Raw genomic sequence first — 13,850 nt, forward strand, 5'->3', positions numbered from 1 at the left:
CAGGGCTTCTGAGACAACAGACAGACAGATCTTTTAAAATAGTTTTATTAGTTATCACAATATCTAAAAATCTGCTTTTACACGTTTTGAAAGAAGAAAAACAAATCTTTTTTAAAACTGTCATCTCATGTTTATATTAAAAAAAAAAAAAAAGAATAGCAAGCAGTACCCGTCCCGACCCCATTCATCTAGCAAGCCTGGGAAAAGCCAGTGTTTGTTGGCCCAGCCGAAAAGCATCCAACCCCTGCTCTGCAGGGGAGGAGGGGCCACAAAGCCTTTGGCATGTCTTCTGGGTAAATGGTTGAAAGCCCCTTGAGTCATAAATGGAGCAAGCGCTACGAGGACACAGGCCACCTTCATGAATGAAAATGTGCTACACAATCTCTGATTCTGCCAACATCCACCGCAGGTGACAAAATCTATGCAGCTGGCACAGCTCAGGCCGGTCTGCTTACAATGGCAAGACCTCTGACTTTATTTGGCTTGTGATACTCACACAGTGCCCATCTGCTGAGCTGCAGGTTCCTAGGCATCTGGACAGAAGGAAAGGACACGGGATGCAGGGTGCTCTGTCCCAGGTCAAGGGATGGATTAGAGAGCGATACATAGATACCAACCTCCCTTTGGAGATGCAAGTCTTATTAAGGTATCCTCAGTTTCTGTCTGTGAATCTCTGATTGCATTTTTGGTCTCACTGATAAGGTATCTAGCGTGTGTGTCTAGGCACTGCTTAAAACATGATAGGCTTGACTCTGCCCTAGGTGGGGTAAGAACTTCCATATCCCAAATCAGGGAAGGACTAAGCACAGATGATATTGCTTCATTTCAGCACATGGACAAGTATCCAAAAAGGTGCCATACTGTCTGGTAAAGAGAACAAAAACGCACAGTAGTGACAGAGTGACTGTACTGTATGCCAGGTACACCCCTCTCACACCCAGCAGAAAGCACTATGTCCCAAAGCTGCTCTGGAGTAGTGAACAGGAAGAAGATATGTGCCTCGTTTCTTGTCTACCTTTTAGCAGCACAGTCCTGACACAGGAGCAATCTCTGTCTGTAATATCTCAGAAGGAAGAGTTACTGCTGCTGGCAGGGAAGTGAAACCAGCCTAGGTCCACAGCAAGCCCAGGCAGAACACTTTTCTGTCACATCCAGGATCCATGACGTGCACAGCAGCAGGAGGGCACGGCTTCTGAGAGCCCCTCCCCTCCTTAAATAAGTCTTTCCTCAGGAGGTAGTTTCAGGGTGCTGTTAGTCTCCATGCGAGAACCTGCCTGCTCCTCACTGCTAGGTCGGTAGGTTCCCTCTGTCTGACGCTTCTCCCGCACTTTCATTATAACAAAGCTAAGAATTCCAATCAGTAGGATTCCTCCAAGAACACACGGCACGATGATAGCTGCCAGACGCTGGGATTCCTGCAGAGAAGGCAAAGGAGTCACCACAGAGACCTTCAAGCTGGGCCCCTTGCAGATTAGCAGGGCAGAAAAGTGCTTACAGAGAGCAACATCTACCATACCCCCCCCCCACACACACACACACACACACATGCAGGCTCTCAGATATTTTAAACACTCTGTGGCCACTGCACACCAGCTAACATCGCCCAGATGTTTGCACTCACACTTACCGTCAGACCAGAAATGGGGGCAGTAGTTGTACTGTTTGGTGTAGTCATACCTAGTTTGGGAGTTGAAAAAAAAGAAAAACACAAACCTCTCATTACGAGGAAACTTCTGCCGCCAGTTAATTTATCCCTTCCCCCCCCCCCCCCCCCCCCCCCCATGGCCTGGACTGTACCCTGAGAAACAGTTAGCAGCTAAAATGAAGTGTGATCTACCTTTTCTAGCACGGTCTGTGGTCTGTTCTCTTTGTCATAGTGCATTCTCTGTTGCCCATGGTAAACAGGACAAAATCTATGCGCCCACCTAGGCATCTTGAGCAAGAGAGAGCTGAGGAGCTGTCTGATACCTGCACAAAAATCCAGCTTTGCTCTGCTTATACTGACTCACCTAATGATGATTACCTCATCCCTGTCCTACTTCCACAACCTGTATATTAAATAAGGGTGGGCCACAAACACAACAGGAAGCTGCTTATGTTTCTAGAAGGAAGGAAGGAAGGGTCGGGGAATGGGAAGAAAAAACTGGTTTTTAAGTGAGAAACATTTACTGGACAAAAAATATCAAAACAGGTCTATGCTTTCTACAGCATCTCAGCACAATCCCCCAAGCCATTTATTTTCAAAAGCTGCCAACTTGCCCCTCCTCCTGAATTACTCATTAATTTTGAAAAGTGGAAAAGTCTGAAACACCTTCAGGATGTACATCCACTGAAAGTTTGGTATAATTAGGTCTAACCATTCCAAAGGTTTTCAACCCAGTCCTTGGGGCACACTCAGCCAGTCAAGATATCCCCAGTGAATTCAAACGGGAATTTCCTGAAAACCCCGACTGCCTGGGTGTGCTCTGAGATTGGAAACCCCTGTATTAGAGGTACACACAGCCATGTGCTGTGATCTCTCCGAAACCGAGACTAACAGGATAACCCATTGGGGCTCAGATATCTCCGATTCTCATGGAAGGATATTTACTTTCTAATTTCTGACCAGTCTTTTTCTCAGGTGTTATACACCACAAGTATAGATATTATATGATGAGCAGGAAACAAGAATGAAAGAAGAGTTGAGCTTTGCACATAGGTCTAATTCTTCCCCCCTCCCCCATGCCAAAGAAGTAATAAGGGACCAAAAGAACTTCTGAAGACGCTGGGTGAGAGGAAGCAGCCTGACTTCTAGATTCCGAGGCTCGTAATCTCTTCATAGAAAGATCTTACGACGTACAATAACAAAGTACTAAACACGCGTTCTGGGGTGTTCTTGGTTTTATTTTAATTGTGACATAAAAGCCACCCCTATGCACAGCTGCTGAAGCATGTGTGATCCTGTCCTACCTTGGCCCAGTCGAGGTCACAACAGGAGAAGAAAAAAAACACAAGGAACGTCTGCCCTTTCCTCCAGCAGTAGGGGGTGTCCCAACACCCACTGTGTCCCAGCAAGCTTACGATTCACTGCCAGTCATGGGAAACATTCCACAGGAAACAACTTGGGTCCAGATTAGCAGCTGGTGTGACCTTCACTGCCACCTGTAAGAATTATACTGTTGTGTCACTTTCTGATCACCATCCTTCTCTCCCTGTGTCTCACTCTCCCCCCTTTCCACACAAGACTGTCACTGGGATCTCTTGTTTTATTCAATTTAATACACTGCTGCAGAGCAGTTCATGTGAACAACAAAAAGGAACGCCATTTATGGAAAAAGCAGCCAACCAGTGGAAGTCAAGGACAGGTGGCCAGAAAGCATGCTTACATATTCAAATATTGTCATCTCTAGCTCATACTGGCCTGACCAGGTTTTATTACCTTTAAAAGTAGACTAACAAGACAACCACATTACTTTTTTTTTTTTTTTGTTACATTTGTACCCCGCGCTTTCCCACTCATGGCAGGCTCAATGCGGCTTACATATACAGGTACTTATTTGTACCTGGGGCAATGGAGGGTTAAGTGACTTGCCCAGTCACAAGGAGCTGCCTGTGCCTGAAGTGGGAATCGAACTCAGTTCCCCAGGACCAGAGTCCACCACCCTAACCACTAGGCCACTCCTCCACTCCTTGAGCCACCTGCCTCCTTAACTGTATGATTTTACTTGTGACACCGCATGGAGAAGAATGACAGCTCAGCACCTGAGACCAAGAGAAGAGAGGGTCATGCCATATAAGGCATAGAGGTATCACCCCCCCCCCCCCACCACCCTCCCAGGATTGATGATATCAAGGGTCTCTTCTCCCATCACAGTTTAAGAATCACATCCCCTCTCCTGGACTGATAGTACAGGGCCATCGCCCCCCAGGATTGATGATATCAAAGAACTCTTCTGTCATTGCTGTTTAAGAATACCAGTCCCTCTCCCGGACTGATGGTAAGGGGCCATCGCCCCCTCTCCTCCCACCCCCAGGACTGATAAGCCGCACAGGACTGGTGGTATTGGGAGAATTTTCCTAGTGTACCCCCTTAGGACTGTTGATAAAGACAGTGTTATTGAGTCCCCCTTCCCCCGTGTCACTTCAAGACTAGTATAGTGGTTCTGTTGTTAGATAATACACATTTTTTAAAAACATGCTCCTTTTCATTTAGGGAGAGGAACAAGAAAGGGCTGCCCACTTTCTCCACTAGTTGTTGTAATTGCCCATTGAACCATTAGCTTCAGCCATCAGACAAAATAACAGATTGTTCAAGGCATCATGATATGCAAATATACCTCTGTATGCAGATATCATCTTAAAAACATAATAGATGACGGCAGAAAAAGACCTGCACGGTTCATCCAGTCTGCCCAACAAGATAAACTCACATGTGCCATTTTTTGTGTATACCTTACCTTGATTTGTACCTGTCTTTTTCAGGGCACAGACCGTATAAGTCTGCCCAGCACTATCCCTGCCCCCCAACCACCCGCCCCCGCCTCCCACCACTGGCTCTGGCACAGACCGTATAAGTCTGTGTTTATAATTTCTTTATAAACCCCTGAAAAATCACTCTCACATATCATGAAAATGTTTTAGTTAATTGCAGTAAGGCTCTTATCAGTCCAAGCAATCATGTTACTAGGCACATTTAAAGAGTATAAATTTGGATTTTCAAAAGGCGTTTTAACAAAGTACGTCATGAAAAACTCCAGAGGAAATTGGATAGTTTTGGATAGGAGGTAGTGTTCTACTGTGGATCAAAAACTGGTTAATGGATAGAAAACAGAGAGTAGGGTTAAATGGTCAGTATTCTCAATGGATAAGGGTAGCTAGTGGGGTTCCCCAGGGGTCTGTGCTGAGACCACTGCTTTTTAACATATTTATACATGATCTAGAGATGGGAGTAACTAGTGAGGTAATTAAATTTGCTGACAACATAAAGTTATTCTAAGTTGTTAAATCACAAGAGGATTGTGAAAAATTACAAGAGGAACTTTACTATAGTTACACAATGCAAGGTTCCACATTAGGAGTCATAGAACAGGAAAGGGATCTAGGTGTCGTAGTTGATGATACGTTGAAACCTTCTGCTCAGTGTGCTGCTGTGGTGGTTAGGAAAGCAAATAGAATGTTAGGTATTATTAGGAAAGGAATGGAAAACAAAAATGAGGATGTTATAATGCTTTGTATCGCTCCATGGTGCGACCGTATTTCGAATATTGTATTCAATTCTGGTCAAACATTTTTCCTAAAATCAAAACAATATTTACTTAACTATGGGGGTCTTTTACTAAGGCGTGCTAGTTTTTAGCTCACGCTAAACACTGAGATGCCCATAGGAATATAATGGGTGTTTCAGCGTTTAGCGTGAGCTAAAAATGGTAGTGCACCTTAGCAATAGACCCCCTATATCTGGGGGGGGGGGGGGGGAGCTAGGATAAACTGTGACACTCCCAAATCAAGAAGAGGACTAGGTCTCCCTGACTTTCAGATATTTTACAGGTGTGCTTGTTTATGAACTTCAGTTTGCAACCAATCCTACCCATTCATTGGGTACAGCTTGAGGCACATTTCATGTTTCACCTTTATGCTCTTCCTTTTATGGAGACCAATGACAGATACCCAATATTCAGCTCCACCTTTTCTTGGGACTACTATTAAGACCTCAAATAATATTAATATTTGTAAGCTTTTAAAAATATCTCCACTCCTCTTAGTGCTTGGCTAGATAAATGAGAAAGGCCTTATGGAATGCCCCTACACAACAGGTAACTCTTTTAATGTTAGCTTAGTTTTTCTCTATTAATTGCTTTAAAGGTAGAACCCAGCTTGTATTCGATTTCAAAAGAGCTATTTCTTCCTATCAATATTTTCAATTTGTCATTTCTCGAGGCAAGAAAATAGACTTACTGTATTTCAAAGAAAACCCTTACCCTTCGAGAAGGTTATTTTTACTAAACCTAAAGAAATTTTTGCCTAGATTGAGAAAAGTTATCTACTTTTCTTGAGACCCGCGCAATCATATGGTACAATGGCATTAAGATCTGGGGCCTCTTGATCAAAAACAATTTTGGCCCCTAATTTAGGAGAGAATATTTCATAGTGCCAGATACAGTGTTGTTCTTTCTACTCAGATACAATTCTTAATGCGAGCTTACATCATCCTCAAAAACTCAAATGCTAGGGTTTCCAGAATTCTGATTTATGCTGGAGAAAGTGTGGCCAGATAGCTACTGTCATTCATATGTGGTGGGAATCCCACTAATGCAAACTTTTTGGAGAAAAATTAATGGTTTTAGCTCTCAAATTGATCTCTCTTTTTCTTTAAAGGGCATTGTATTAAGATAAAATATTATATTACTTCCTTGTAAATATAAACATTTTGTACAGGGACTATTAGTAGCAGTTAGATCAGTATTAGCTAGGTGTTGGAAAAAAATCGACTCTTTCCTCTAAATCAGAATGGTTACAAAAAAGTTTGGGAAGTTGGAAGTATGAAATGGGTGACATATGAGTTAAACAATCAAAAACATATCTTTAACCTTTATCAGATCCCTTATTTGGGTTTTATTAACATCAATAAGATGTGCCAGACTCACTTTTTTTTGTTTGGTTTTTAGAACATCTATTCCTTTCTTTAAGCTCCAAACAGCAAGAAAGAGGATGGGTTGGATAGGGTTCAAGTTTAAAAAGTTTATAGTTTGTAATTGATGGTTCATGTTAAGTTCATATGACATCATTAAAATGTTTTATTAATATTATTTTAAGGCCTTACATGTATTCTGTTTTATATGTAATAAATCATTTATTTCTTCTCAAATTTGGCATGCGTTAATTATTGTATCAGTACGATGTTAAGTAAAATTATATAGAAAGACTAAAGGCATAAATGATGTTATCTTTTGTTAATTTCAAATCATACTACAGCAGTTTCATCAGACAATACAATTATTAGGATATAACAGGATGATAAAGAAATCAGTTTGTATATTAATTTTTTTCTCCTCCTTAAGTGAGGCCAAATTGTTCATGTCAGCATATGTTTTCCTTTTTGATAATATTGTGTCATGGTTCATGTGTTTCTATTTAAATTAAAATTCAATAAAGAAATATGGAACTCTTTCATTAAAAACTACCCATTACAATGTCTAAATATAAACTTTACTTTTTAACTTGCAATACTAGATGGTCACACTGAAGAACATTACATCATCAACATATTATTTTGTTTTGGTAATTTTTTTTTTACTAACATATGTTGGTATAACTGGAGATTCCAATTTCTTCACTGTTTTTTTGCACCTTATTATAAAAATTCCAATAAAAAATAATTGCAACAACAAAAATAAAAGAAAATTGAGATAAAGAAATAAAAATCATAAGATAATAAGTTTGTCTAGTTCCCATGCCAACAGTCCTTCACTTCATTTTTCATTGAGACCCTCTTTCTTTTACATTGTTTGCACAATGGCTGTTTGTTTGTTTTTTTTTAATCACGTTTTATGTTTAAATTTGATCTTATATTTGTTAAGAAACTTCAACTTTGACACAAATGCTCTACGGTCTGCAAACTTGTTTTTCGATTGTTATGCTTGTTCGCATTTTTAAAACACAATAAAAAGAGTTGACAGAATAATAAGTTAGTCTAGCAAAAAAAAAAAAAAACACCACCAGGAATGACTGGGATTAGAACTGTTCCTATTTCTCTTTTTGTTAATTTTATCTGCTCCCCAACGTAGCCTTACACCTTGTAATTTATCACTCGAAAACATTAATTACAACAAAAGGGGAGGGGAGGAATCCTGACCATCTCAGGCCTGGAGCTCTCAAGTCTGAAACTGAATTTTACCTGTCGTTCTTACTCCTGTCTTGTGATGATTATTTCATCTTATTCTAGATTATAGCAACACCTCCCTCCCCCTCACCTGGCTCCAGGCTCCAGGCTCCGGCGCTGTCCCTCGGCACATTAGACACCTGACCAGCCCTTCCGCTATACACCTGGCCCCTCTACCATCTCCTAGCGTCACTTCCGCTCACGACACACCTGTCTGCGTCACTTCTTTCCCTTGGGACGCACCTGTCTACGTGACGGCACACCTGGCTACGTCACTTCCTGTGCGTCGCAGAGGAGGTCTCTGCGGTCAGGAGCTAAAAGCTGCAGGTGACACTGCGGCCACCAGAGGGCGCAGAAAGACAGTTTTACACTTGCAGGTACAGGTAAAAGCAGAAGATCACGTCCATGGTCCGGATTACTCTTGATCTGACCCCGGCGGCAGAATTCCACATCTTTTACTGCTAATATTAGTATAAAAACTTTGTCCTGCCTATTCTTTTTTTGGGAAGTCTTTCATTTTTATTACATTTTTGGAATGACAAAATACAACATAGTAAAAAGTGCACCTTTGAGTAGATGACAGCGAAAACAAAAGATGAAAACCTAAATATTGGACCGGTTGGTACCCACTGTTAATGTTTCACTACTTAATTCAATAAAATTATGTGAACTAATACAAGAAAGTCTTCAACACCGGTCGTACGTGGTTAAACTGAAAGGTGGATTTCTTCACCAGTGAACTGTGTATTTCCTCTCCCTGAAGAAATGTATTTGGTTGTTTTCTCTATGTGATTCTGGTTCCTGGGGACTTCAGTTTCTGCAGGCTCTGGTGCTTTGGACAGTTGCCTGACAGGTTGACTTTCTGCAGTGTTTACCCATTGCATGCAGGGACTTGAAGTTCTGACCAACTGCCTATTTGAGGGGGTCTTTTACAAAGGCACGCTAAATTCTAGAGATGCCCATATATTCCCTATGTGAGTTTCTAGCGTTTAGCGTGCGCTAAAACACTACCACACCTTTGTAAAAGCCACCCCCCCCCCCCCCCACACCAAAGCAGCATCGGAGACTGCCAAAAACAGACTCTGGTGGTTGTGAAAAACACATGGGGGGGGGGAGGGTAAGAATGAAATTCTGCCATCAACTGCAAATCACAGCCAACAAATGAGTGTTTTTTTCTCCTGAAAAAACATCCATCCATAAACGGTCAATGACTCAGATGTCTGGGCTGGGGTGAAATGGGATGTGCTGGTGCTAGGCAAAATCCTTGGGGTGTGACACATTCAGCCCTGTGGCAGTAGTAAAGGCACAGTGGGGACACTTGAACACAGCTACCTCCCCCCCCCCCCCCCCCCAGTACCTTTCTTATTGATGGTATTATACACCACACTGAACACACTCCAGGGATCCAAACCCAAAATCTAGTATTAGGCATAATATGAAGTAATACAAAACCTTAAAGTCACGCAGGACCAATAAAGCAAATCTACCATATCATAAGAAGACTTACTTCCAGACGTGACAAGGGTCTATCTAGGAAAAGGTAATGCTGTAAACGTATCAGTAGACACAAGAACATTAATACACCTGCTAAACAAACTGGATTAGAACTGATCGATTCTACACAGACATTCAATGCTATCAGAATAAATGGCCTCTTTCACAAATGCAGAACACAGATAGAACCTCACCAAATATGGGATAAGTAACTACATACTGAAAATAGAAATATGTACACAAAAGTTAAACTGAAACCAGCGTTAACCCAGATAGCTAGAAACAGTGATGCATTTCCTTCTGTACTGTGCAAAATATAAAGACAGCAGATGTAAATTTAAAAATGTCCAACACGTTACAGCTTTTACTCAGAATATTGAGGGTCACATGTCTCCCTCTGTCCTCAGACCTTCTCTCTGAGCTGGCCACATTTTCTTCTCCCCTAGCTTATCTTCCCATGCTTCTGAAGTTCCTTGCCTGACTGCCACATTGAAAGAATCCCCCAATTTACTTTGGATTTCATGAAGGCTATTCTTCAAGTCAAACCCTCTATTTCTCCTGCAGACCCATTGCAGACGTATTTGCTCAAGAAGTTCATTGACCCTCTTCTTCCTTATCTGCGCTGTATAGTTTTCTTCAGCCTCCAATCAGGTATTTTCCTGCCTGAATGGAAACTTGCTATCATCCACCCTTGTCTAAAAGACCCGAAATCTGATCCTGCACTACCGACCTATTTCCATTTATTTCCAAGGTTGAGGAAAAGTTAGTTGACACTCAGCTTATATCTTACCTTGAAAGCTGATATCTTACCTTGAAAGATTAACACCCTCCCCACCCCACCCTCCAGCAGACTGACTTCCACCCACAGAACGCTCTTTTCTTGCCTTAACAGACCTCATCAGGAATAATCTGGACAGAGAACATGATGTTCTTTTGCTCACACTAGATCTCTCTGCTGCCTTTACTCTTGTTGATCATTCTATTCTCCTACAAAGCCAGTCTGATCTTCATATTGTGTAAGAAACTAGCAACAAAATCACTCTATCATATGTTAGATTCGGCACTAGGACCAACCTGATAATGTATCTTAATCAATCATAAATAAATAGCCTCAAAAACCCAGGGAACCTCATCATAGAACTCCACTGTAATGGTTATCATCATCATAGGCTCCTACCTCCTTCCGAAAAATACCACAGAAATCAAAAACTCCCAATTATCACCAATCTTAGGGAGAAACATTCTGTGGTCAAAAGAACAGAGGAGGAAATATCTTATAATTAACAATGTATCACTCCCAGTGCACGAATATAACACCTAGATGTACATATTGGAGTGGAGGAGTGGCCTAGTGGTTAGGGTGGTGGACTTTGGTCCTGAGGAACTGAGTTCAATTCCCGGCACAGGCAGCTCCTTGTGACTCTGGGCAAGTCACTTAACCCTCCATTGCCCCATGTAAGCCGCATTGAGCCTGCCATGAGTGGGAAAGCGCAGGGTACAAATGTAACAAAAATAAAATAGATACTATTGGAGATTCTACATGGAATGTTGCTACTATTGGACATTCTACATGGAATGTTGCTATTCCACTAGCAACATTCCATGTAGAAGGCTGCGCAGGCTTCTGTTTCTGTGAGTCTGACGTCTTGCACGTACGTGCTGGACGTCAGACTCACAGAAGCAGAAGCCTGCGCGGCCACATTGGTGATCTGCAAGGGCCGACTTCTACATGGAATGTTGCTAGTGGAATAGCAACATTCCATGTAGAATCTCCAATAGTTGCAACAGTGGAGGAGTGGCCTAGTGGTTAGGGTGGTGGACTTTGGTCCTGGGGAACTGAGTTCAATTCCCACTTCAGGCACAGGCAGCTCCTTGTGACTCTGGGCAAGTCACTTAACCCTCCATTGCCGCATTGAGCCTGCCATGAGTGGGAAAGCGCAGGGTACAAATGTAACAAAAAATTAAAAAAAATATTGTGTGCAATGTGCTACACTGGTTTAAACCTTACTTGAAACACAGGCCCTTTATGTTTCAACGGTTTTTATTGATGATTCATCAGAGTAACATATCCATAAGATTCAACCTACGACTGTCTAAATAACATAACGTTCTTATGTACATTAGTCATACTACTACTACTTAACATTTCTAATGCGCTACTAGGGTTACGCAGCGCTGTACAGTTTAACAAAGAAGGTCAGTCCCTGCTCAAAGGAGCTTACAATCTAAAGGACAACATGTGCAGTCAGCTTACAATCTAATGGACAACGTGTGCAGACAGTCAAATTGGGGCAGTCTAGATTTCCTGGATAGAGGTGAAATGGTTAGGTGCAGAAGGTGACATTGAAGAGATGGGCTTTGAGCAAGGATTTAAAGATGGGCAGGGAGGGGGCTTGGCGTATGGGCTCAGGAAGTTTGTTCCAAGCATAGGGAGAGGTAAGGCAGAAAGGGCAGAGCCTGGAGTTGGCAATGGTGGAGAAGGGATTTGTCCTGTGAGCGGAGGTTTCAGGTAGGAGCGTACGGGGAGATAAGGGTAGAGAGGTAGTGAGGGGCTGCAGATTGAGTGCATTTGTAGGTTAGTAGGAGAAGCTTGAACTTTATGCGGTACCTGATTGGAAGCCAGTGAAATGACTTGAGGAGAGGGGGGTGATATGAGCATATCGGTCTAGGCGGAAGATAAGACGTGCAGCAGAGTTCTGAATGGATTGAAGGGGGGGATAAATGGCTAAGTGGGAGGCCAGTGAGGAGTAGGTTGCAATAGTCAAGGCGAGAGGTAATGAGAGAGTGGACGAGAGTTCGGGTGGTGTGCTCAGAAAGGAAAGGGTGAATTTTGCTGATGTTATAGAGAAAGAAGCGACAGGTCTTGGCTATCTGCTGGATATGCGCAGAGAAGGAGAGGGAGGAGTTGAAGATGACTCCAAGGTTGCAGGCAGATGAGACGGGGAGGATGAGGGTGTCATCGACTGAGATAGAGAGTGGAGGGAGAGGAGAGGTGGGTTTGGGTGGAAAGTCATAAACTGCTATCATCAAAGTTTTGTTACAGTTTTCTCCCCATGCCCTTACAAAGCCTTTTATAATCCCACAATTTTATTGATGGTATCACATATAAACACATGTATTTGCTTAAGTACCTGACAGGTCTGAACTTTGTCAAACGTATATGCAGTAATCCTATGCTGTTATCATCAGAAACACAGGTCCTTTAAAGTTCACTGGAATAATTCACATTTTGACTCACAGGCCAGGGTTCAATATTGGGTCCTATTCTTTTTAACATTTTCTTGCACCACTGGCTCTCTGGGCTTTACTTTCTGATGATATACAAGTCTTTATTCCTATTGATTCTGATTTCATCTCTGGACTTTTCTCAAATCCGGATACTGTTTCTGAATGGCTCATAGGTAACAGGCTGAAATGTAATTAATCAAAAAATGATTCTATACTTTCCTTTTGGAGTGAGACACTTCCAACCCTCTCTTCCCTTAGTACTCTCTTGAAAGACTCTGTTGTGCTTTAGAAGTCTTTCTTGACAAACACCTTAAATTCAACTAACAAAGCTCCAATATCATGAAAACTTCCTTTTTTTATGTGCAGTTTGTTCCCTTTTACACTCCAAATTCCTGCACATACATTCCCTAATCTTGTTCTGCTTGGATTAGTGTAATTCTCTCTAGCAAGGCTCCCTCTCTCAAATTTGTCAGCTACAGGTCATATGGCTGTCAAGTGGCTTCATTGGTTTCTTGCGTCCTACTGCATCCTCTTTAAAATACTCACTATTGCCCACTAGGCTTTGTATTCTGGTATTTCTCCAAAGTTCCCTGATTCCTCAGACTTTCTTTCATGCCCTTGTTTCTCCCAACATAATCTCTTAGTCATCCCACCCCATTACGATATCAGACTTGATCATACTAGACAATCTTGGTTAAGTGTTGTATTGCCCACTCCTTGGAATCACTTATCACTCCATATTCACCTTGAAGACTTTTTTGTTTTGTCCAAGCTTTTCCCTCAGGCTAGTGGTCTGCAGGATATTCAGCGTCCTCTCATGCTTGTCAGTAGTCTTAGTATCATTTAATTTGTTTACTCTCACCAACATTTCCCCACCTATTTGCAGGCTCAATGTGGCTTACATAGATTTATTGACATTGTCATATTAGGATATCAGATACTGTTAGTCATGTGTAGCGATCAAGGAAGGGAAGAGGGAAGAAGGAAGGGAGTGATTAGGATAGTTATAGAAGGTGGGCTTTCATAATAGAGTGGGTTGGTGAGGTTATAGGTTCTCATTGTAGGCCTTGTTGAAGAGGAATGTTTTCAGAGATTTTCGAAAGATAGCATTAGAAATGCTTAAGATTTTGTGATTCTATCAAATAAAAGTGAAATGTGAACTACAACAAGTACAGGAGGAAATGTGTTTCTGTTTTTCTTTCTTTCTCCAAGATTATTCTCTTCTGGAAGTCTTTGATTTTCTCTCTCTGCATGTTGCTTAGTACAGGAG

General features: G+C 41.9%; 1 protein-coding gene across 1 annotated transcript; it reads right to left on the reverse strand.

The window, feature by feature from the left end:
* Positions 1-102: 102 nt before the first annotated feature.
* On the reverse strand, positions 103-8,029 carry CRB3 (crumbs cell polarity complex component 3). Its single transcript, XM_030196886.1, has 3 exons — positions 7,950-8,029; positions 1,628-1,677; positions 103-1,415 (listed from the first exon to the last, which is right to left on the reverse strand). Exons 2-3 carry the CDS (start codon positions 1,673-1,675, stop codon positions 1,212-1,214), a joined length of 252 nt encoding a protein of 83 aa, XP_030052746.1. The 5' UTR covers positions 1,676-1,677; positions 7,950-8,029; the 3' UTR covers positions 103-1,211.
* Positions 8,030-13,850: the final 5,821 nt, after the last annotated feature.

This window comes from Microcaecilia unicolor, chromosome 3 (genome assembly GCF_901765095.1).
Source record: "Microcaecilia unicolor chromosome 3, aMicUni1.1, whole genome shotgun sequence".
Classification (NCBI taxonomy): domain Eukaryota; kingdom Metazoa; phylum Chordata; class Amphibia; order Gymnophiona; family Siphonopidae; genus Microcaecilia; species Microcaecilia unicolor.